Source organism: Saimiri boliviensis, chromosome 1 (assembly GCF_048565385.1).
Source record: "Saimiri boliviensis isolate mSaiBol1 chromosome 1, mSaiBol1.pri, whole genome shotgun sequence".
NCBI lineage: Eukaryota > Metazoa > Chordata > Mammalia > Primates > Cebidae > Saimiri > Saimiri boliviensis.
The window spans coordinates 51,771,915-51,797,450 of NC_133449.1; the positions used below are offsets into that span (position 1 = coordinate 51,771,915).

General features: G+C 39.5%; 1 protein-coding gene across 2 annotated transcripts in view; it reads left to right on the top strand.

Annotated features, from left to right (window-relative positions):
• Nucleotides 1-25,536, top strand: part of LOC101046810 (charged multivesicular body protein 3) — a 125,260-nt gene that overhangs the window by 63,190 nt on the left and 36,534 nt on the right. Inside the window, exons 1-2 of one of the 2 annotated variants that reach the window (XM_003942525.4) lie at nucleotides 1,055-1,223; nucleotides 17,880-17,940. In XM_003942525.4, coding sequence (XP_003942574.1) covers nucleotides 1,179-1,223; nucleotides 17,880-17,940 — 106 coding nt within the window. In that variant the 5' untranslated portion in view covers nucleotides 1,055-1,178. Of the gene's footprint in view, nucleotides 1-1,054; nucleotides 1,224-17,879; nucleotides 17,941-25,536 lie in introns of those variants that run through there. The other variant, XM_010330363.3, reaches the window with a different exon arrangement.

Genomic DNA, 25,536 nt, shown 5'->3' on the forward strand with positions numbered 1-25,536 from the left:
GAATGTTACATAAATGGACTCATACGGTCTGGCTTCTTTCACTTGGCAGAATTATTTTGAGATTCATTCACGCTGTTGCATTTATCAGTAGTTTACTCTTTTTACTGCTCAGTACTATTCCTCCGTATGGATCAATCACAATTGGTTTATCCATTCACTTGTTGATAGACATTTGGTTTGTTTCCAACTTATAGCTATTACAAATACAGCTGCTATGAGCATTTGTGTACAAGTCTTTGTAAGAACATATGCTTTTTTTCCTCTTGGGTAAATAGCTAGGAATGAAAAGGTTTGTTTAGCATTTTAAGAAATTGTCAAACGTTTTCGAAGCTGCCGAACCGTTTTATGATTCCACCAGAGACAGGCGTATGGGGCTGAGGTAACAAATAGTCCCTTCACCATCACTGGATGAGGTAATAACAGTAACCATCAGTTCACCGTATAGGCTTAATCAGGGATTGTCCGTGCTGAAATGTGTCTAGTTCTCTTTAGTCAGATTCCTTTGAGAGTGTGATTAAGTTTCGGTCGGTGTGGCGTGTAGGACGGCACACACACGCTGGAAAGCGCGATGGCCTGAACAAGAACTACCGCAGTTGGGATGGAGAGGGCTGAAATTCAGACATACGGAAAAGTTAGAATGGCTGGAACCTGGTAACGGTGGGAGAGACGCCTCCCATCACCTGGAAACTAAACTCGACGCCTTGGGTTTAGTGACCAGGTGATGGTGGTGCATGCAGAGGGGAGGAATGGCTTGGCGGGAAGAAACAGAGGTTATTTTTGGTTTGTCACCTGTGAGGTGCCTCTTGGACAAAGATGAAACTCGGGAAATGATGGTAACTATACACGTCTGCGTGGAGATGCAGACTTCTGATGCAACACCTAGGTTTAGGTGAAGTATAAGAGGCAGTTGTAGTCAACAAATTCGTAACTTTCACAGCAATCATTCCTTCGCCTAAGGGAAAACGACGGTTCCGTGGTCTCCCCTACGCAGACACGCCCAGAACATGCGCAATGATGTCAGTCTTTTTGTCAGTTCTGCGCATGCGCAGAGCTGCCGCTCCTTACTCGGGCCGTCGGGACTCCCTTCCTCTCCGCGGGCCCCGCCCAGGCGGCTGCCTGTGACCTGCCTGGGCGCAGGGAACGGAAAGCCGGAAGGAGCAAGACGAGTTCAGTTCGCCATGGGGCTGTTTGGAAAAACCCAGGAGAAGCCACCCAAAGAACTGGTAAGGGCCACGGCGGCGGCAGATAAGCGGGTGAATCTGTGTGGGGCGTAGTGGAGTTGGTAAACGACTGGACACTCTTCTCCCCACCGCCCGCGCGGTACCGCCCGGCCCCCATTTCCGGGGCCTCCCACTCGACCGGGGGGCCGGAGGAAGAGTGTTTGCGAGTCAGCTGTGGGAATCAAGAACTCCTGGTGCCTCTGCTCTCGACTAGGTAGCCGAGGGCTGGAGGAAGAGTTTCTTCACCTCGCTACTGAGGGTGTAGGCAGCGACACGGCCCCGGCCTCGGAAACCCTTTCCCCTGCGCGTTGGTACGACCCGCCCGGAACCTTTTTTCAGCGCAGGCCCCGCCCCTCACGCCCTCCTGCGGTCTACCCTGAGAACCTGCCCCTACTCGGAGCGTTGCTTGGGGCGTTCTGGGTCGCGACCGCCGGACGATACCGGCGGTTGCCGCCGGTTCTCCGTCATCTCCGTTGTGTTGAGAAAGAGGCTCTGTTTCCTCTTTTCCCAGCCATACAACCTTGTGTTAACCCTAGGCACATACTACAGCAGGGCAGGGACTCGACCCAGAAGAATGTTACCGAAGATAGTTCTGGACCCGGCTTCGAACTCTGGTTACCTATTAATTGAGATAATATTGGCAGGCAAGCAGTTGAAAGTTCCCTGCAGAGTCAGTCAGTCTGTTTCCCCCATCTCAGCTCTGTGATCTCGGGAAAGTTCACTTCTCAGTGCCTTAGTCTTCTCGTCTGTTAAGCCTGATTAATAGTAGTATCACCTCAGAGTAACTGAAGATTCAGGGATGTAAAGTTTTCGTATTGGTAGTTAGGGCTAATTCTTTAAATAGGGCACACCCTTGCTACTCAGGTGCTGACAGCAGCATCAACATTACCTGGGAGCTTGTTAAATCTCCGCCCCACTCCACAGCCACTGAGTAAGATTTTGAATTCCGTCAAGATCTCTAATGATTAGTGTGCACGTTAGTGCTGAGAAGCACTGCTCTACAACACCTAGGCTTGTCCATAATGGTAAAAAAAAAAAAAAAAAAAAAAAAAAAAATCCTGAAATCCTTTAATAAATGATTTTACCTGTTCAGCTCCAGCAGGCACGTTTAAAAAACCAATCTTAGGCCTATCTTGCAACTCCTGGCATAATGTGCATTAATGTAAATATTTGTTGTTGTTGTTGTTAATCAAGGGCCCTAGAACAGTAGGCACTCATTATTTTCGTCAGGAAATGTTGGAAGTAAAAGTTTGGTGCTGCAAAGAAAGCAGTCACTCCAACAAAGAAATTCTCAGCAAGGCAATTTTACTTCTGTGGAAGGGTGTTACTCTCAAGCCTGATTGCTGTGAGAGCACCTGGAACAAATGAGAGGCAGGTTTTTGTCCTAACGCTTCTACCATTGGTTGGAGCTGCACCGCCTAGTCTCAGCCAAACCCAATTGGCTAAAAGCTTAAAACTTTCTTAAATAAAGGCAGTGGGGCTGGGCGCGGTGGCTCAAGCCTGTAATCCCAGCCCTTTGGGAGGCTGAGGCGGGTGGATCACAAGGTCAATAGATCGAGACCATCCTGGTCAACATGGTGAAACCCCATCTCTACTAAAAATACAAAACATTAGCTGGGCATGGTGGCACAGTGCCTGTAATCCCAGCTACTCAGAAGGTTGAGGCAGGAGAATTGCCTGAACCCAGGAGGTGAAGGTTGCTGTGAGCCGAGATCGTGCCATTGCACTCCAGCCTGGGTAACAAGAGTGAAACTCCGCCTCAAAATAAATAAATAAATAAATAATAAAGGCAGTGGAGAACAAAGGAAGGGAGGAAGTGCTTGCAAAAAGGCTGGGAAAGCAATAACATGTCCAAATAAGGGAAGGAGTATATGCTATAAGCTGGGCATATCAGGAGACAAGTGGGTTAGGCCTTTAGAAATTAAAGAACACGGAGGCAGAATATGCCTTATTTGACTAAATGGGCTTCCTTTTTGAGGAAGAACTTCACTGTATCTATCAGGAAACATACTCAGTTTTGCTTCTTGGTAAAATAAAAATTGTGGTGCTTAAATGAGATAACAGTGTAACATCACTTTGTAAACTATAGAACATTATATAGATGCACATTTTGTGACATCTGCTTATTCTAAGATGCTTGTTACTGTAGAAGTGTGGTAGGGAGAGATTATTTCCTTCAGTGTTTGGCCTTGGCATTGCCATTTGTAAATTGAGGTAAGATTATGGAGAAACAAGATCCTGGGGAAATGGTTGCTTTACTGTTTAAAGTAGTCTCTAGTGTATGTACTACTTGTATAACACTTAGATTGTTTTTAAATGATAAATATAATTGCTAAGAACATGAAGTCAGTACACTCTTTCAGTAGGGTAGTCTACCTGAGAAAGCTGATTGACATTGGAAAATAGCAGGGTTGATGTATGAGATTGGTTTTTAAAACTATGCTTGCCAGAGCTAAACAAGTAAGATCGTTTATTAAATAGCAAAAATTAGTTTTTTTTTCCCCATTATGGACAAGTCTGAGTATTGCACAACAGTTCTTCTCAAGCATTAATGTGCACACTGATAATTAAGGATCTTGTCAGAATTCAAAATCTGATTCAGTAGGTCTTGGATAGGGCCTGAGATTTCTTATAAGCTCCCAGGTGATGATGTTGGTTCTGCTAGTCTGCACTTGAGTAGCAAGGTTGTAGAGTGAATTAAGATTAGCCCTAACTATCACCTTTAGCTAACATATTGAACCAGGCACTGTGTTAAGCACCCTGTAACATTATGAGGTAGGTACTGTTATTATCCCCACTTTACAGGTGGCAACTGAGGCATACAGTGTTTAGGTAATTTGCCCATGGTCATACAATTTGTGAATTACAACACCAAAGGTTATGTATTCTAAGGCCTTGACTTACAACACAATGCCATTTATGCTGCCTCTCAAAGAGGAATTATAAAGGTGAAATAAGAAGCCAAATAACTTCTAGCAAGTAAGATAAACATTTCAAGTACAAGTTTGGATTGGGCACTGATATAGTTTGGATCTGTGTCCCCACCAAATCTCTCGTCAAATTGTAATCCCCAGTGTTGGAGGTGGGACCTAGTATGTGGTCACTGGATCATGGAGGTGGATTTCTTTTTTTCTATTTTTTTTTTTTTTTTTGGGACGGAGTTTCGCTCTTGTTACCCAGGCTGGAGTGCAATGGCGCGATCTCGGCTCACCACAACCTCCGCCTCCCGGGTTCAGGCAATTCTCCTGCCTCAGCCTCCTGAGTAGCTGGGATTACAGGCACGTGACACCATGCCCAGCTAATTTTTTGTATTTTTAGTAGAGACGGGCTTTCACCGTGTTGACCAGGATGGTCTCGATCTCTTGACTTCGTGATCCACCCGCCTCGGCCTCCCAAAGTGCTGGGATTACAAGCTTGAGCCACCGCGCCCGGCCAATTTTTTGTATTTTTTTAAGTAGAGACGGGGTTTCACCATGTTGACCAGGATGGTCTCGATCTCTTGACCTCGTGATCCACCTGCCTTGGCCTCCCAAAGTGCTGGGATTACAGGCTTGAGCCACCTTGCCCGGCCAGGATTTCTTATGAGTGGTTAGCACTAGCACCCTTAGTACTGTCCTTGAGATAGTTCTCATGAGATCTGGTTGTTTAAAAGTGTGTAGCCCCTTCCCCCTCAGTCTCTCTTGCTCCTACCCCTGCCATGTAAGATGCCTATTCCTTTGCCCTTTGCCTTCTCCCATGATTGGAAGCTTTTTGAGGCCTCCCAAAAGCAAAAGCTGCTATGCTTCCTGTAGAGACTGCAGAACTGTGAGCCAGTTAAACCTCTCTTCTTTTTATAAATTACCCAGTCTCAGGTATTTCTTTTTTTTTTTTTTTTTTTTTTTTTTGAGACGGAGTTTCGCTCTTGTTACCCAGGCTGGAGTGCAATGGCGCGATCTCGGCTCACCGCAACCTCCGCCTCCTGGGCTCAGGCAATTCTCCTGCCTCAGCCTCCTAAGTAGCTGGGATTACAGGCACACGCCACCATGCCCAGGTAATTTTTTTGCACCTTTAGTAGAGACGGGGTTTCACCATGTTGACCAGGATGGTCTCGATCTCTCGACCTCGTGATCCACCCGCCTCGGCCTCCCAAAGTGCTGGGATTACAGGCTTGAGCCACCGCGCCCGGCCTGGTATTTCTTTATAGAAATGCCAGAATGGACTAATACAAGTACCATATGCACAGGTATAGGAGTTTAGTGGTTGGTGTGATTATCTCCAGGCTGAGATGATCAGAAACAGTTTGACCTTTCACTCTCATGTGTTCTGTCCTCTTCCTACATGGGTATGAAAGGGTTCTTGAGTATTTAGTAGGATTTTTAGTGTTAGATGATCCACTTTATCTGGTGCTGGAGATACCCTGCCCAAGTTTTTCTTCAAGTTCCAACTCAGTTCTTCAAGGTACCCCTTCAGTTCTGATTATATGTTTTAGTTTGTTAGAAGAGTATCCATCTACTTTAGGGTCAGCTTCTACCAAATTCTAGGCTTTCTGTCACACCTATGACTTGTGACCAAAGAAAGTGTTTTGTCACCAGCCCTGGTTACTTAGCATGAGTCTGTAATTCAAGAAAGTGCCAATAAAGCAGAGATCACGTCTTAGTCAGGGTACTCCAAAGAAGTAGAACCAACGGGATGGAGAGATAGATAAGTAGTTGAGAGGAAATTTAATATGGAAATTGACTGGGGATTATGAAGGCTGAGAAGTCCTGTGATACGCTGTCTGGCAGTTGGAGAACCAAAAGAAGCCAGTGGTATAGTCCAGTCTGGGGTTGAAGGCCAGAGAACCTAGTGAGTAGGGGAGCACTGATGGAAGTCCCAGAGGCCTAAGAGTAAAGAACCTACAGTTCTAATGTCCAAGAGCAGGAGAAGGGTATCCCAGCTTCAGTAGAGGGCAAAAACTTGCCTTTCTTCTGCCTTTTTGTTATATCGAGACCCTCAACCGATTGGATGGTGCCCACTCAAATTGGGTGAGGGCAGATCTTCCTTGGTTCACTGACTGAAATGCCAGTCTCTTCCAGAAACACCCTCATAGACATGCTCAGAAATAGTGCTTTACCAGCTATCTGGGTATGCCTCAGCCCAGTTGAGGAAATACCTAAAATTAACCATCACAGATGGGAAATACTTTTTCCTCTGTAGAGCTGCTGATGCACTGATAAAGTATTGAGAGCTGTGTATGAATAAGAAGCCAAGTCATGTTAGTTTGGCTTTTTTTTTTTTTTTTTTTTTAAGGGAGAAAAAATACTTAAGCTAAGTGAAGGAAATTTTTTAAAAATAAAATGTTGGCAGAAATGGAAGAGGCTTTAGAGAGGGAGTTGACTAAATGCTGTAGTCTCAGCTGGACAATTTTTGAGTTGGGATAAACTTACAAGACAGCTCCTTCCATTTGGGACTGAAAGGTGCAGGCATGTGGGTGTGGTAGAGGCACAGGGTAAGTAGAGGCCAGGTGTAGTCATATCACACCACCATGGTTTTCACACATAGGACCATTTAGGCCATGGTGACAGGTCAAATTGGGCAAGTAGGATACATTATGGGTGGTATCTCCAGAGCTCTGATGTGATATGCAGCATACAGGGGTGCTAAGTAAATATTTGTGAAATGATGAGTATCAGAATAAGGTTAAGTTGGGTTTAAAGTTAGGTAGTCCCAAGAAGAGCAATGTTTCCAGGAACTCTCTAGGGAAACATTAGTTATATTAGGAGCCTCTACAGACTAAAGTTTTTGCCCCTGCACATCTGAGACACTTTGCTGGAGACATCTTAGTGGTGAAACCTATTCTGTTTTAAAGGATGCAAGTCAAGACTAGACTGGGCCTGCTGAGAATGAGGATGCCTTAAAATCCATTTAGAAACCTGTGACAATTTTAGGGTGGGAATCAGGAGGACATGGAATTCTGCTGGAAAGAGATTCTTCTGTTAGACTTGAGGTTCTGCTGGAAAACTGTTCTGTCCTGCTTAGAGACTTCACTGATTTAGCCTTGGGCTAGAGTGCCCCCTTCTGTGGCATCAGATTTCTTAAATCATATATGACTAACTTATGTTCTTAGACTGGGTCATGACTCATGGTTGTGGGATTCTATCAGAAAAAGGAAGAAAATGATAAGGGGAGATGGAGAAAAAGATAAAGATTCATTCACTTAGTTCATACAACATATTTATCTAGAGATTTTTGGTGTGCATTGGATTGAAATAAGGTTTACAAAAATAAGACATTAGATAACGTCAAAGAATATAGTTTATGTAAATAAACAATGTAGGGAGATAGGAGCAATAATGTAAGTAAGTAGAGTCTTTGATGCTATAACAAAGGGAGTGATTATTCAGAATGGGGAAGGGAAGCTGGTCAGAAGGGTCTGTGAGTCTTGTCACAAGTGGCATTCATCAGGTGGACAGGTAGGTATAGGATCAAGAAAGGGGAGGCATCCCTAGCAAAGTGAACTGAGTATGCAGGGTTTAGAAGTGTGGAACATATGTTAGAGGAACCAGGGAAAAAATTAATGGTTGGAGGATGACATACTATTCTGAGTGGAATGTGGGCGGAGTGATGGTAGTGTAAGATGTAACATTGGAGAGGTAGGTAGAGGGCAGATTAGGAAAGGTCTGTGTGTCATGCCTAAAAAAAGATGGGGAGCATTCAATAAGTGGTTTAGGGCATGAACTAGAGGGAAGAAATTTAGGTAGGGAGGCCGATTAGTGGCCCAGGTGATAGATGATGTGAGCCTTAGAATGGCAATAGGAATGGAGAGGATAGGATGAGCTTTAGAAGTATTTAGCATAGGTAGTCAGAATTTGCTGAACTACTGCATGTGGGAGGACTGCAAAGATGATTCTTAGGTTTCTATTTAACCCTACTGCTGTCAAACCTGTTCATCCTCCTGAATGACGGTGCCGTGAACTGAAATGGAGAGAATTCAGGAAAGGAGCAGGTTTGATGGGAATGGTGATAGTAGAGGAGAAGGATCCAGACTCAGTTTTGGACAGAATTTAAGAGATCAGAGAAGACAGACAAAGGGCAATCCTGGAAGAATATTTTTGTCTTCTGCTTTGTGTCCTCAGCAAACTTGTAAACTTCTTTAGAGCAAGGATTATGTTTCTGTTTATTCTCTTTTTTTTTTTTTTTTTTTTTTTTTTTGAGACGGAGTTTCGCTCTTGTTACCCAGGCTGGAGTGCAATGGCACGATCTCGGCTCACCGCAACCTCCGCCTCCTGAGTTCAGGCAATTCTCCTGCCTCAGCCTCCTGAGTAGCTGGGATTACAGGCACGTGACACCATGCCCAGCTAATTTTTTGTATTTTTAGTAGAGACGGGGTTTCACCGTGTTGACCAGGATGGTCTCGATCTCTTGACCTCGTGATCCACCCGCCTCGGCCTCCCAAAGTGCTGGGATTACAGGCTTGAGCCACCGCGCCCAGCCTCTGTTTATTCTCTATCATCCACTGGGTTGGTATAATGTTGAACTTCCTTAGGAAGAGGAAAGTGCTCATCAGGTACTAGCTTGATGGACAGAAGTAGGGATGCTGAGAGAGAACACTTGGACATTTGGAATACAGCATGATTGAGCTGATGGATACTCAGCTGACAGTGACAGGAAGAGGCAGATTTTGATCTAAGGTCACTTGTGTTTGTTGCTTTTGGTTGATTTCTAGTTTTATGTATATTTTAGATTGTCTGCAAAATCCTAGATTGCCTCCAGGGAGAGGAGCTAGGTAGCAGAGGATCAATAATAGGAGACAAATGTGCTTTTCACTATTTGCCTTTCTTTTTTTTTTTTTTTTTTTTTTTTTTTGAGACAGAGTCTCACTCTGTCTCCCAGGCTGGAGTGCAGTGGCACGATCTCAGCTCGCTGCAACCTCCGCTTCCAGGGTTCCAGCTATTCTCATTTATGTTTTAAGTACTTTGTTATGGCAGCCTCAGGAAACAATACACTTATATACATGCTTACTCTTTATCCCATTTCCTTACATCAGCACACAGAGTGATAGTTGCTGGCCTAAATTTGGTATGATTCTTTCTGCTCAGAATTGTTTGTATAGTTTGAAAATGAAGTTTATTCATACTAATATATGTAGATGTATTTCATGTATTTTAACTCTGGAATTTGATTGTATAAATTTATGACAATATACTTGTTCTAAGGCCAGGTGTGGTGGCTTATGCCTATAATCCCAGCAGTTTGGGAGACCAGGGAAGGCAGATCACTTGAGGCCAGGAGTTTGAGACCAACCTGGCCAACATGGTGAAACCCTATCTCTACTAAAAAATACAAAAATTAGCTGGGTGTGGTGGCAGGCACCTGTAATCCCAGCTACTTGGGAGGCTGAGGCAGGAGAATCATTTGAGCCCAGGAGGCAGAGGTTGCAGTGAGCCAAGATCACCCCATTGCACTCTAGCCTAGGTGACAGAGCGAGACTCCATCTCCAAAATATATATATATATATATATATATATACACACACACACACACACACACATAATATAAAATATAGATAGATATAGTTTCCTTGCGTAATACAACAACACAATGAACATTCTAATACATGTATGCTTGTGTATTTGTGAGAAAGTTTCTTTAAGCTATATACAAGTGAAATTATTGGATCTTAGGATATGACTTCTTTGTACAAAAATACAGCCAAATTGGTCTCTAAAGGGCTTGAACTGATTTATACTTTCGCCAGTAACATATGAAAGTTGCTTGTCTTTACGTCTTCTTTAGCAATGATTAACTGACTTTTAAACTTTTGCCAGTCTTAGAGGAATGAAATAAATATCTGGCTTTTTCCTGATTACCAGTAAGGTTGAACATCTTTATCTTCTCCAGTTATGTGACTTGTCATTTCACTATTGCATATATTATCATAAAGACTTTTTCAAGTTTAATTTCTTCTTAAAATAGAACACCTATGAAATGCCAAGTACTTTATTTTAAAATTTTATGATGAAAAGTTTTGAATTTTTAGAAAAGTAGAAGTAATAGCAGGGGTTAGTACATTTGGGCTGCTATCACAAAATACTACAAGCTGGGTAATTTATAAACAATAGAAATTTATTTTCCACGGTTATGGAGACCAGGAAGTCTGTGATTAAGGCACTGACAGATATAGTGTCTGGTGAGGGCACTGCTTTTTGGTTCATAGATGGTGACTTCTTGCTGTGTCCTCACGTGGTTGAAGGGGCAAAAGAGCTCCCTTGGGCCTGTTTTATAAGGGAGTAGTCCCATTCCTGAGGGACCTAACCACCTCTCAAAAGGCCCTGCCTCCTAATACTATCACCTTGAGGATTAGGATTTTGACATACAAATTTGGGGACATTCACAAACATTCATACCACAGCAGATAGTACAATGAAAAGCCCTATGTTAAATGTTTATAGCACTTTGCTATTATTTGATACATATTTTTAAGCTGAGTCATTTTGAAGTAGATTGTAATATAACACATTTTGCAACATTTCTTATTCCATCTCTAGGATATATGGGAATTCTATATGACAAAAATACCTTAATATCATTGAAAATCTAGTCCATATTTACATTTTCTCAAGTGTTCCCAGTACGTCTTTTATAACTTTTTAAAATTTAGGATTCAGTGAGGGACTGTGCTTTGTGTTTGGTTGTTACTTGATTTTATTTAAAAATCCGCTGTCTTTTACTTTTAGCACTGTAAGAATAAAGACTAGTTTGTAAAGTAGGCAATTTGGTTTGTAGAATGTGCCTTGTTCTAGATTTGTCTGTGTCTTGTGGTTAGCCTTTTTTTTTCTTTTTCCTAACTTTTAAGTTCAGGGGTACATGTGCAGGTTTGTTACATATGTAAACATGTGGCATGGTGGTTTGCTGCATCCCATCACCTAGGTATTCAGCCCAGTACCCATTAGCTGTTCTTCCTGATGCTCTCCCTGCCCCACCATCCCCCCAACCCGCCCCACAGGCCCCAGTGTGTGTTTTTGCCGCCCCATGTGCCCATGTGTTCTCATCATTCAGCAACCACTTATAAGTGAGAACATGTGGTGTTTGGTTTTCTGCTCATACATTAGTTTGCTGAGGATAAGAGCTTCTAACTCCTTCTATGTCACTGCAAAGGACATGATCGCCTTCCTTTTGTGGTTAGCTTTTTTCTCTACCCCCTGCATTTTCTATGAAACAGAATTTGGATCTAAACTTGATGAGATCCAGGTTAAACAGTTTTAGCAAGAATGCCTCACAGGTAATCTGTGTACTTCATAGTTTGTCACATCAGGAGGCATGTCATGTTTGGTTGTCTCGTAATTAATGATGCTAATAACTTTTGCCACCTGGTTGAGGTAGTGACAAACCAGATCTTGATGTTACGTTTTTCTTTTTTTTTCCTAGTAACCAACCTGAGGGGTGTTACTTAAGCACCATGTGAATGTCATGTTCTTCATTAACCCTTCACTTAGACACTTCAGCATTTATAGATATCCCTTTCTTGAATCAACTATTCTATAAGGGTTTTTAGAGTGATGATTTTTCTAATTCTCTGATTTTTTATTTTTAGCTGGCAGTCTTCTATAAAGATCTCTCCCTTGTTAGCTGGGGCTATTTGGTTACCTTGACATATAGTTTCTATTGAAAATGCAGGATAAGTGCCTAATGCTTTTTATTTAATCACTAATATTTAGAATAAAGAATTGATATAATAGTATCCAGTGATGTCAAATGCATTCGCTCTCCACCCATGCCTCTCAAAAGCACAATTTTGGATTCAGGGATTTTTATGTATTTATTGTGTTATAGTCCTAACCATTATTCTGTTTGATACTGAAAAACTTACACATTTGGTCAGTGGGAGTAATTTCAAGCCAGTTACTATCTGCTTTTAGCGTAACTTTACTAATCTTTGAATACTTCTTTGTTTTCTAGAATATATCATGGTGTGATTTGTGTATTCCTAACCTGAGACCTGAAATCGGCCATTTCTCCCAGATGCAGTGGTTTCTTTTAGCAGGAATGCTATTTAGAAACCAGAATTTGAGTGCACATGATGCTTCTTATTTCTTGAGTGTCCCTACTTCTAAGCCTTTTTATGGAACGGAACTAGGAAACATGTTCTTTACAAAATCGTGAAGGTGTTTATAGACTAAGTTGCTTTGAACCAACCCTTTGTCAAAAATAACTAGAAGAGCTAAACAAAAAGTGTAAACTATTTAAAGTCACTGAAAGCTACCAGGGCAGTGAGAAGTTGCAAAATCAAGATCTCAGAGAAGCGGGAAGCTCAGCTACATGATCCCAAATCATTTGGGACCACCTTCCCCCTAAAGAGATCCTCTAATTCCGAATGCAGTGACTGACAAATAGAATTTGAGTAGAGCTTTTGACAGACCCTGTGGTTGGGGAGGATAAAAATTGGAGTTCATGGCCAGGAGCAATGTCTCACGCCTATAATCCCAGCACTTTGGGAGGCTGAGGCAGGCGAATCACCTCAGGTCAGGAGTTTGAGACCAGCTTGGTCAACATGGTGAAACCCCATCCCTACTAGCTGGGTGTGGTGGTGGTCGTCTATGTCTTAGCTACTCAGGAGGCTGAGGCAGGAGAATTGCTTGAACCTGGGAACTGGAAGTTGCGGTAAGCTGAGATTGTGCCACTGTGCTCTAGCCTGGGCGACGGAGATTCTGTCTTAAAAAAAAAAAAAAAAATTGGAGTTCATAAGCAAATATTCAGGGCTTTTGATTGGAACTCTGAAAGAGTACACCTTAGCAGTAATAGTGAGCTGGGTATAGACTGGCTTTCACAAAGACTGAAGACCAGTTTCAGATGATCTCTGTCCCCAATAGGATTAATTAAGAGTTGTTGAGAACCAATTGCCAGGACACTTAAGCTCTATGTTTGCCAGAAGCAAATGTAAGTCCTCTTTGGAAGAAGATAATATCATTCAGAAACTTAAATTATCCTGCAAATTTTTGTATGTAGCTATTTCTCAGTATCTGAGGAGGATTGGCTCCAGGGTCCCCCGACCCATACCAAAATCCACAGATGCTCAAGTCCTTGATTTAAAAAGAGAAAGGTAATATTTGCATATAACCTATGTACATCCTCCTGTGTACTTTAATTTCTAAATTACTTATAATACCTAATGCAGTGTAAATGCTATGCAAATAGTTGTTATACTCTGTTGTTTAGGGAATAATGATGGGAAAAGCCTGCGTGTTCTGTACAGATGCAGCCAACTATTTGTTTTTTTAGTATTTTTGAGTTGTAGTTGGTTGAATCCACAGATGGAGAACTCATGGATACAGAGGGCTGACTGTACAATGTTCAGAATTCCATTCTTAAAAAAAAATTAGTAAATGCCTTTTACTTACCATTTATATGGTTACAAATATTATCTCCCAATATGTTACATTTTACTTTCTTAATGGAGTCATGATGAATAAAGATTCTTAATTTCAATATAGATAAAAATATCAAGCCTTTTTCTTTTAGTGGTTATTGCTTTTGTGTCTTGTTTAAGAACTTCTCTAACCTGAAATCATAAGTATATTTATATTCTTCATACTGTCTTCTTAAAGCACCACAGTTTTGCATTCCATATGCCTTCAGTCTACCTAGAATGAATTTCAGTGAAGTATGTAACAGGAATTCAATCATTTTCTTTTCTGTTTGTCTTAAGCTGTCTCTCAGCATTATTTGTGGAAAATACTCTCTTAATGGTTTTAGTTTCCTTTGCCTAGTTTGGCATATAATAGACTCTCTATGAATTAATATGAATAAAGGATACTATTTTGGTAGTGTGAAACTCTTTCTATAGGTTCCTTGTGGTTTTCAAATATATTGTCTAATTTACTAATTGATTTTTTATTCTGTTCTCCTTATGTTCTGTTTTACTTATCAATTATAAGGGCCTTTTATTTACTACTGAAATCCTATTCAGTAGTAAATAATGTCAGATTTACTAAATAAATGTCAAATTTTCTTTGCATCTGTTTTAAATTTCCTTTTGTTTATCATAGTGGTTTTTACAGTTATGAGACTTGCTCGATAACATTTTCTTGAGCTCTTTGCCTTAGACTGTGTTTCTTAATCATAATAGAACATTACAGTCACCTGGAGAGATTTTAAATGCTACCTGTCATTTGGGCTCTACCCCTGACCCAGTTACACTATTTTTAAAGTTTCCCACTTGACTTTTGTGTAGTTAAGGTTGAGAGGCATTGGTCTGAGACATGACTGGATACTTTTGGTTCTTCAGATTTTTTTTAGGTCAGTTTTTCTTTTTGGCAAAGCCCCTTTTGATTTTATAAGTTTAAAAGGAATTTCTCTTTTTGACAGATTTTATGAAACTTTTACTCTTTGACATCTAAAAGCATACATAGAAAGTTTCTGAAGATTGTTATATAAGTGCTATTTATGTCTAAATTTTTTTGTCTCTTCACATCTCATATTCTGTGCAATTAAATCCAGCAGATATTTATTGAGCATCTGCTTTGTGACAGGCATTATGCAAGGGCTTGGTGAACAAGAGAAGGTCTTTGACCTTCTGGAGCTTATAGTCTGTACTTCTAAGTAATCATAAGTATAATGAGCTATTCAGAAGGGGGTGGGGTATAGGATTCTGTACAGTTGTACTGCTGGAGGGTTGAACCTATTCTGTGAGTCAGGGAATGTCTCCCTGGAGTAACATTTAAGCTAAGACTTTAAGAACAAGTTAAGAAAACATACTCTTTAGATAAACTGGACTTTCTCAAAATTAAAACCTTTTGTGTTTCAAAGGACATTATCAAGAAAGAAGACTTTCTTGAATGGGAGAAAATATTTGCAAATCATGTATCTGTGAAGAGTCTACTACTACCAGAATATATAAAGAACTCATACAACCCAACAAACTGACAACTCAATTAAAAAATGGATGGAAGATATGAATAAACAGTTCTCCAGAGGAGATATACAAATGGCCAACAATCACATGATAAGATGTCCAACTTTGGCCGAGTGCAGTGGCTCACACCCTTAATCCCAGCACTTTGGGGGACTGAGGCAGGTGGATCACCTGAGGTCAGGAGTTTGAGACCAGGCTGGCCAACATGGTGAAACCCGTCTCTACTAAAAATACAAAAATGAGCTGGGGGTGATGGCGAGCACCTGTACCCAGCTACTTGGGAGGCTGAGGCAGGAGAATCACTTGAACCTGGGAGGTGGAAGATCGTGCCACTACTCCAGCCTGGGTGACAAGAGCGAAATTCCATCTCAAGAAAAAAAAAAAAAAAAAAGATGTCCAGCTTCACTGGGCATTAAGAAAATGTAAATCAAAACAATGAGCTACCACTTCATACTCAGCAGACAGCTATCATAAAAATAATTAGAAAATAACAAGTATTGGTGAGATGTAGTAGAAATGGTAGCCAAAAGAAGTAAACAACCCAGACATCCATTAACAGTTGAATGGATAAATGAGTTGTGTTATACACGTATAAAGGAATAATAGCCATAAAAAACGACTGAAATACTGATACATGCTGAAACATGGATGCACCTTGAAAACATGTTAAATAAACCAGAAAGTAAGATTACTCATCGTGTGACTCCTTTCATAATCAGAATAAGCAATCCCATCGAGACAGAAAGTAAATTAGTGGTTGCCAGGGAACTGCGGAGAGGAGATAGGAAGAGATTATTTAAAGGGTATAGGGGGGTGGTGGTTGTATGACGTTGTAAGTGCACTAAATGCCAGTGAATTGTATCTTTAAAATGGTTAATTATATAAATTTCACTTCCAAAAATGTACATAAACTGGATTAAATTTTTAAAACTTGTATCACCATACAGTTTTGTGTGACTGTACAGTTTAAGTGCTTAAGTATTTCTTCTGAGTGGAGTTGGTCAACCTAAATAACAAGCAGAGAGAGGTTCCCTGGAAGAAAATGATGTTATTTGGCAGCAGCATTGCAGTGGGAATGTGCTTGCCATGGTAAACTATGTGTATATTCAAGTAGGTAAAGGAAGACCAAAGTTTTTAAAGGGAAAAGGAGGTAATGTAATTGTTTTGAAATGATTATCTTTGGCTACAGAGATCAATAACAAGAGTGATGCCAGTCTAAGGTTGGACAGGCAGTTGCTGGGCAGATGTCCTTGCGGAAGTATTTTTTGTGTAAGATTGCAGTGCCTTTGAGCAAGCAAGGCTATGGTTTTTGCAGAGTCTTGTGATAGTTTTTGTTTAGGTAAACAAGTGTGAAACCCTCTTTTCTTAGTTTCCCAGCTCTATATGTCAGATTTTTAGAATATACTAGTGATTTCATTTTGATTCTGACAATTTTCACAAATTATTACAATTACTGTTATTGCATAATATTTTACAGATTTTGTTCAATATTAAACATTAAAAATGAAATTTATTGGAAATGCATCTTCTAATGGTATGGACTTTTAGAAATGTCATTTAGTCTGTTTTTCCATGGATGACTGCTACATGAATGAATGGTACAAGGGTTCAGCATAAATTCTGTTCCTGTTTTATGATTTATTAGACTCAAGTGCTTTATGATTTATAAACCTCGTTTATGTAATAAAATGGTAATGGAAAGAGTTTAGTTATGGCAGTGTCACTCAGTTTTTTGAACTTCTGAATCATATACTAAAAAGGATATAGCAATTTAGCATAAAATTGACTCAATGATTAATTGACTCACAACTCAGGTTTTCAGTCAGTGTTTTTGAAATGTGAAGAATTGGGAAGCAGTTCACTTGCATAACAACTTGGTACTTATTAGAGTAATTTACTACTTTCTCAACACCCCCACCAGCATTTCCAGTCCACCCTATGTTCAGTGCTTCAGAAATTTTTGCCTGTCAGGGAACTATATCACGGTAACAGACATAAGTTAGGGGAATGTTTTTCTTTGGTAAAATGGAATAGCATTAATGTTAAAGGGAAAAAGGGAAAGGTGAGTTCTCATGACACAGGCAGAATAGTTTTTGAAATGATTAACTGTGAGAGATGAAAATTTTCTGATGCTCTTAAAGCTGTCTGTGTACTTGGACATCTTTAAATCTTTGTGTACTTAGTACCATACTCTTTCTGAGGTTTTATATAAAGTGCTGCTTACAGCCTGCTTTTACTATGAATCTTTGAATAACTTGGAACTTCTGTGCACTGTGAATAAAAAGAGGTGAAATAGAAAAAAATGTAAAATTTGACCCTAAAGCTCTGTCTTTGAAAGTGACTTTTTTTTTTTTTTTTTTTTTTTTTGAGATGGAGTCTTGCTTTGTCGACCAAGCTGGAGTTTTAGCATGGAGTGCAATGGCATAGTCTTGTCTCACTGCAACCTCTGCCTCCCAGGTTCAAATGATTCTCCTGTCTCAGCCTCCTGAGTAGCTGAGATTACAGGTGCCCACCACCACACCCAGCTAATTTTTTCGTATCTTTTTAGTAGAGACAGGGTTTCGCTATGTTGGCCAGGCTGGTCTTGAACTTCTGACCTCCTCATCTGCCTGCCTTGCCTCCCAATGTATTGGGATTATAAGTGTAAGCCATCGGGCCCAGCTTTTTTTTTTTTTTTTTTTTTTTAAATTTTGTTCTGGAATAAATGTAGAGTTAATACAAAATTCTTAAATTGATTGGCTTAGGAGTTTCGGCTTTTCTTCTCATTCCTTTTTAAAAAATTTTCCCAGGTCAATGAATGGTCATTGAAGATAAGAAAGGAAATGAGAGTTGTTGACAGGCAAATAAGGGGTAAGTTATCATTTTATGTCTTCTATTTTTCACCCTCTTGGTATATTTTGCTTCGTTTCATAAAAATAAACTGCATTTATATATTGTAAGACATAGTTTATTCCAATATCAGTTATTTATAGCTGACTTATTTTGCTTTTTAATTCTGTAATCAATATTAAAGAAAGATAATGAGTTAGAAGAAGGTTTATATTTTAGAAGAGCAAAAGAAACCTCTTGCTACTTATAAATAAATGTCTTTGATGGAATTCGAATTACATAAATTGCACATAAGGAAGGAATACAATTCTGTTGTCACTGCTCTATTTGTTTTAGCATGACTGTAAATTAAGCACAGTATGTTTATAAAGTTTTTTTTTGAGTACCGTTTAAGGTGATTTGCAAAGGGATGGTAATGTTTAAAACTTTTAAGCTTTTTAACACTTTCATGATTGGAGAAGAATTAATACCATAAAGAGATCCCAGTATCACTTTTTTTTTTTTGAGACGGAGTTTCGCTCTTGTTACCCAGGCTGGAGTGCAATGGCGTGATCTCGGCTCACCGCAACCTCCGCCTCCTGGGTTCAGGCAATTCTCCTGCCTCAGCCTCCTGAGTAGCTGGGATTACAGGCACATGCCATCATGCCCAGCTAATGTTTTGTATTTTTAGTAGAGATGGGGTTTCACCATGTTGACCAGGATGGTCTCGATCTCTTGACCTCGTGATCCACCCACCTCGGCCCCCCAAAGTGCTGGGATTACAGGCTTGAGCCACTGCGCCCAGCAGTATCACATTCTTTAAAAAGAATTGGAGAGGGAAATTCCACTCTCAGCCATGAAGGAGTAATTGCTTTTCTACTTGGATTCTTATTGTAAATAAAAGTTTGGACAAAGCAAGAGAGAAAAAATCTGGACAAAATCTGTCAAACAGCTATTTTTAGACATTAGACAGCTGGCAGTACAGAATTGTGATCACTTAGAGATGAGAAACAAAGACAGAGCCTTAATATAATCCTGTTGTTCTGCCTGGAGATGCTTGCTGGATTATAGCCCATGGAAGGAGGTTCAAAGCAGAGCATAGTGGTTTCACTGGGTTGAGAATAGAGATAAGCATTGTGGGAGGCTGAAGTGGCTGGAATTGGTGGAGCAGAGTATCAGAGAGTAGGGAAATACTCAGAGAAAGAACTTCAAGTGCCTCCATAGGGTCCATTGGAGTCTTTGGCTGAATACTATGCTGTGCATGCTTAGAATAAAATTTCAAGAGACTGGGCAAAGAACAATTAGTAGGAACAGAACAACTATTAGGAAGCTGCAAGCTAGGTAATTCCTAGAGCTAATAAAGGATTCAGAAGTGGTTGAGTTCTGTTCAGACATAGAAAAGAGACTTTGTTGAACCAATGGGATGTTCAGAGAGACCTCAGAATAATCACACCTTAATAATAAGGATCAGATAGTTCTAGAAAAAAGGCTACCACAAGCCCATACCAAGCAACTGACAAGACATAAAAGACTTGAAGGCTGATTTGCAGGTAATATGACTGCTTGCCAAAGTAAAAATTAACACTCTTTAAGGGAAGACTATAAAATTAAGACACCCAACATGAAACATCCACAGTGGCCAGCATCTAATGAAATATTATTGTTAAGAATCAGGAAAAAATTTGTGTACCCCAAATCAGAAGAAAAGCCAGGTATTATAAATAGATTTTTAAAAAAATACCCCAACTCCCCCGACCAAAAAAACGCCAGATGATCAAATCAGCAGTCAAAGATTTTTAAACAGCTATTTTAAATATGTTGAGGTTAAAGGATAACACAAACATAATGAGGAGATAAATACGAAATGCAGAAAAGAACAAAATGAAATTTCTAGAGATGAAAGATTTGAAATGAAATGAAATTAAATGAAAACTTCACTGAATGGATTTAATAGCAGATTAGACATTACAGAAAACAAGATCAGTGAAATTGAACATATACAAAATCCAGAATGTTCCAATGAGCATTTCCCTTGAGTGTCTTGTCAGCACCCCAAATATTTCAGATTTTGGATTTCGGATTTTCTGATTAGGGATACACAACTGGTATGATGCAAATATTCCAAAATCTAAAGTCTGAAAGACATTTGGTCTGAAGCATTTTGGATCAGGAATATTCAACCTATAATACAAATTATCCAAACTGTAGTACAGACAGAAAAAAGGAAAAAACAGCACACAGCTTCTGTGACCTGTGGGACAATGTCAAGTGATCTAATGTGTGTAATTTGAGTCTCAGGAGGAGAGGGGTCAGGAAGGATCATATGAAAGTAGGTGAATGTTTTCCAAACATGATGAAAACTGTTAAGCCTGCAGATCCAAGGAACTCATCTCCAAATAGAATAAAACCATACAAAGGCATAGCATAATCAAATTACTGAAAACCAAAACAGTAAAACAACCCCCCAAAAAGACAGATTTAGGTCCAAGAAACAGTTGTAAGAATGATTTTAAAATTCTTATCAGAAACAGTACAAACTAGAATATCTTTCATATGGTGAAAAAACCCCACAAAATACCCTCATGGTATCCTAGACTTAAGTCCAATGAAAGTAACATTTATAGGTGAAGGTAAAGTAAAGATATTTTCAAACAAAGGCCAGAAAGAATTTATTGCCAATACAAGAAATGTTAAAACAAGTTGTAGAAAGAACCCGGGATGGGGAGGTTGCAATGAGCTGAGATCATGATGCCACTGCATTCCAGCCTGGGTGATAAAGTGAGACTCAAAAAAAAAAAGAAGCTCATTCACATTCACATTAGAGTGTTACAAGTTTAGGATGTTAAGCATAATCTCCATGAAGAAAATGGCTATATAATATATATAAAAGGAAATAATGAGAAGGGACTTAAAACATTTTATTACAAAAAAAAAAAATCAAGTAAACACACAAGAAAACATTAGTACAGGAAATAAGGGACAACATAGCTCTGACATATAGAAAATAAATGGCAAATCGGCAGAAGAAAATTTGTCCTTATCAGTAATTTCTTCTTCTTTTTTTTTTTTTTTTTTTTCCCTTGAGACAGGGTCTTGCTCTGTCATCAAGGCTGGAGTACAGTGGCTCACGGCAGCCTTGACCTCCTGGGCTCTCGCAATCCTCCCATCTCAGCCTCCCAAGTAGCTGGGACCAGCTAATTTTTGTATTTTTTGTGGAGACAGGGTTTCACCATATTGCCTAGGCTAGTCTGGAACTCCTGCCTCCCACCTTGGCCTCTCAAAGTGCTTGGATTACAGATATGAGCCACTGTGCCCAGCGCACAGTAATTACTTTGAATGTAAATGGATTAAAGTCTCTAATCAAATAACAGACATTGGCAGAATGGATTTTTAAAAACATAATCTTATATTTAAAAACATATGCCGTCCACAAGAGTAAGATTTTAGATCCAAAAACACAAATAGGTTGAAAGCGAAAGGATGGAAAAAGTTATTTTATGGACATAGTAAATAAAAGACAGCAGGGACAGCTATGTTATTATCAAGTAAAATAGACTTTAACTCAAAAAAGATTATATGAGACAAAGAAGGATATTATATATTATTAAAAGATTAAATACAACAAGAAGATAATACAAGTCTACATATTTATGTATAGAACAACAGACTGTCAAAATATATGCAGCAAAAGTGGGCAGAATTGAAGAGAGAAATGGTTCTTCCATAATAGATAGAAACTTCAATACCCCACTGTCAACAGTGGGTATAAAAACTAGATAGGAATTAGGTAGGAAAACAGGGTACTTGAAGAATGAAGGCAGAGCGCCTATAATCCTAGCACTTTGGGAGGCCGAGGTGGGTGGATCACCTGAGGTCAGGAGTTCAAGACCAGCCTAGTCAACCTGGCAAAACCTCGTCTCTACTGAAAATACAAAAATTAGCTGGATGTCATGGCGTGTGCCTGTAATACCAGCTACTCAGGAGGCTGAGGTAGGAGAATCGCTTGAACCTGGAAGACAGAGGTTGCAGTGACCCAAGATTGTGCTGTTGCACTCCAGCCTGGGAAACAAAGCGAAACTCCATTTTAAAAAAAAGAGAATGAAATAAACCAATTAGATCTAAAGATATATACAGAGTATAAAATACACATTCTTTTCACATATACACGAGACATTCTTTAGGATAGACCATATGTTAGACTACACATCAGATCTCAGTCAAATTCAGAAGGTATATATGGTATTTTCTCTGACCACAACAGGATGAAATTAGAAATCAGTAACAGAATACTGAAAAATTCACAAATGTATGAAACTTGAGCAACACATTCTTAACCAGTGGGTGAAAAAAAGAAATCACAGGGAAATTAGAAAATACAGACAAGTAAAAACCAAATCACAACATACCAAAAGTTAGAAGGTGCGGCAAAAGCAATGCTCATAGGAAAATTAATAGCTGTAAATGCTTACATTAAGAATGAAGGCCAGGTACAGTGGCTCACACCTGTAATCCCAACACTTTGGGAGGCCAAGGCAGGCAGATTGCTTGAGCCCAGGAGTTTGAGACCAGCCTGGGCAACATGGCAAAACCCTGTCTCTATCAAAAATACAAAAATTAGCTGGGCGCGGTGGCTCACGCCTGTAATCCCACCTCAGCACTTTGGGAGGCTGAGGTGGGTGGATCACGAGGTCAAGAGATCAAGACCATCCTGGTCAACATGGTGAAACCCCGTCTCTACTAAAAATACAAAAATTAGCTGGGCATGGTGGCGCACGCCTGTAGTCCCAGCTACTTGGGAGGCTGAGGCAGGAGGATTGCTTGAACCCAGGAGGCAGAGGTTGCGGTAAGCCGAGATCGCGCCATTGCACTCCAGCCTGGGTAACAAGAGCGAAACTCTGTTTCAAAAACAAAAACAAAAACAAAAGCGAAAATTAGGTGCTGTGGTCTGTGCATAGTCGCAGCTACTTGGGAGACTGAGGTGGGAAGATCACTTGAACCTGGCGGCAGAAGTTACAGTGAGCTGTGATGGTGACCAACATTCCACTCCAGCCTGGGTGATGGGAGTGAAACCCTGTCAGAACAAGAACAAACTCAACTCAACGCTAGCAGAATGAAGAGAATAATAAAGATTAAAGCAGAGACAAACAGAACAGAAAAAGAATAGAGAGAATTAACAAAATCAAAAGTTGGTTCTTGAAAAAGACAACAAAATTGATACACCTTAACTAAATTGATTAAGGAAGAATAGGGTGAAAGTACAAAAATCAGAGTTGAAAGTGGGGACATTACTATTACTACTGATTCCACAGAAATAAAGATTATAAGAATACTATGCACGATTGTATGTTAATAAGTTTGGTAACCTAGATGTGATGGACAAATTACTAGAAACATAAAACTTACCAAAATCGAAACATGAAGAAATAGAAAACGTGAATAGACTTATACCTAGTAGGGAGATTGAATCAGTACAAAAATATCCTGACAAAGAAAAGCTGTGGGCCTGATGACTTCACTGGTGAATTCTACCAAACAGTTAAAAAGAACTAACACCAGTGCTTCTCAAATCTCAAGAAATTGAAGAGAAGAAAACATTTCCTAATTCATTCTATGATGCTAGTGTTGTCCTGATAATAATATCAGACAAAGATGCTTTGAGAAAGCTGTAAGACCAGTATCTCTTATGAATATTGGTGTAAAAATCTTCAACAGAATACTAGCCAACCAAATCCGGCAATACATTAAAAGGAGTATACATCATGACCAAGTGGGATTTATCCTGGAATGCAAGAATGATTCAACATATAAAATTTGATCAGTGTAATAACTCACATTAACAGAATGAAGGGGAAGATAAACTTGCATTATCATCTCAATCGATGCAGAAAAAGCATTTGTCCAAATTCAGTACCCTTTCATGCTAAAAACACTCAATAACTAGGAATAGAAGGAAATTATCTGAACATAGTAAAAACCATATATGGAAAGAAACCACAGGGACTATTATAGTAAATGGTGAAAGACTAAAAGCTTTCCCTCTAAGATCAGCAACAAGGCAAGGAGGCCCACTTTTGCCACTTGTCTTTAACATAGTACTGAACTTCTAGCCAGAGGAATGAGACAAGAAAAAAATAGTTGAAAGTATCTAAGTTGGAAAGGAAAAAGTAAAAATCTCTGTTTGCAGCTGATATTATATGTATAATACCCTAAAAATTTTTTTTAAAACACCCATTAGAACTAATAAACAAATTCAGTAAAGTAGCAACATACAAAATTAGCACCAAAAAAATCACTTGTATTTCTCTATATTAACAATGGACAATCTGAAAAGGAAATTAAGAAAACTAATTTTCAGTAGCATCAAAAATAACCAAATACTTAGGAATTTATTTAATCAAGGAGGCAAAAAAACTTGTATAATGAAAATGATGAAAGATTGCTGAAAGAAATTAAATAAATGGGAAGACATCTCATTTTCATGGATTGGGAGATTCAATATTATTAAGATGTTAGTACTATTCAAATCAATCTTATACATTCAGTGCAATCCTTATCAAAATCCCAATGACATTTTTTATAGAAATAGAGATATCTGTTCTAAAATTCTTATAGAATCTTAAGAGACTCTAAATAATCAAAATAGTCTTTAAGAAAAGAAACAAAGTTTGACAACACACTCCCTGGTTTCAAAACTGGCTACAAAGCTACAGAGATAACATCAGTATGGTACTGACATAAAGACAGACGTATAAACCAATGGAATATAATTAGGAGTTCAGAAAAACTATGTGTCTGTTGTCAACTGATTTTTGACAAGGGTGGCAAGACCATTCCGTGGCGGAAAGGACAGTCTTCAACAAATGGTGCTGGGAAAACTGGATATTCATATGCAAAAGAATTCAGTGAGACCTTTGCCTAACAATGTATACAAAAATTAACCCAAAATGGATCAAAGACCTAATGTAAGAGCTAAAACTATAAAACACTTAGAAAACAACATAAAGAACAAACTACTGAGCATGGTGATGTGTGCCTGTAGTCCCAGCGACTCGGGAGGCTGAGGCTCTTGAGGCCAGGAGTTTGAGGCTGTAATGTGCTATAATCATGCCTGTGAATAGCCACTGCACTATACCCTGAGGAACATAGATCCCATCTCCAAAAAATAAAAAGAAAGTAGACAAACTGGACTTCATGAAAATTAAAAACTTTTGTGTATCTTAAAAAGATTACCGGGCAGGGCACAGAGTTTCACTTCTGTAATCCCAGCACTTTGGGAGACTATGGCGGGTAGATTGCTGGAGCCCAGGAGTTTGAGACCACCCTGGGCAACGTGGTGAAACCCAATCTCTACAAAAAAAGAAAAAGAAAAATTGTACATTAACAAAATAAAAAGATGTTACCAGCAGAGGAAAAAGGCAACTCATAGAACGTGAGAAAGCATTTGCAAATCATTTATCTGACAAGAGATTGTTACTGAGAATACATATAGAACACCTAAAATGCAGCAACAACAAAGCAACTTGACTCAAAAATGGACAAAGGACTTGAATAGACTTTTGGAATTTCTCCAAATAAGCTGTACAAATTGTCAGTCAGCACATGAAAAGATGCTCAACCTAATTAATCATTAGGGAAATG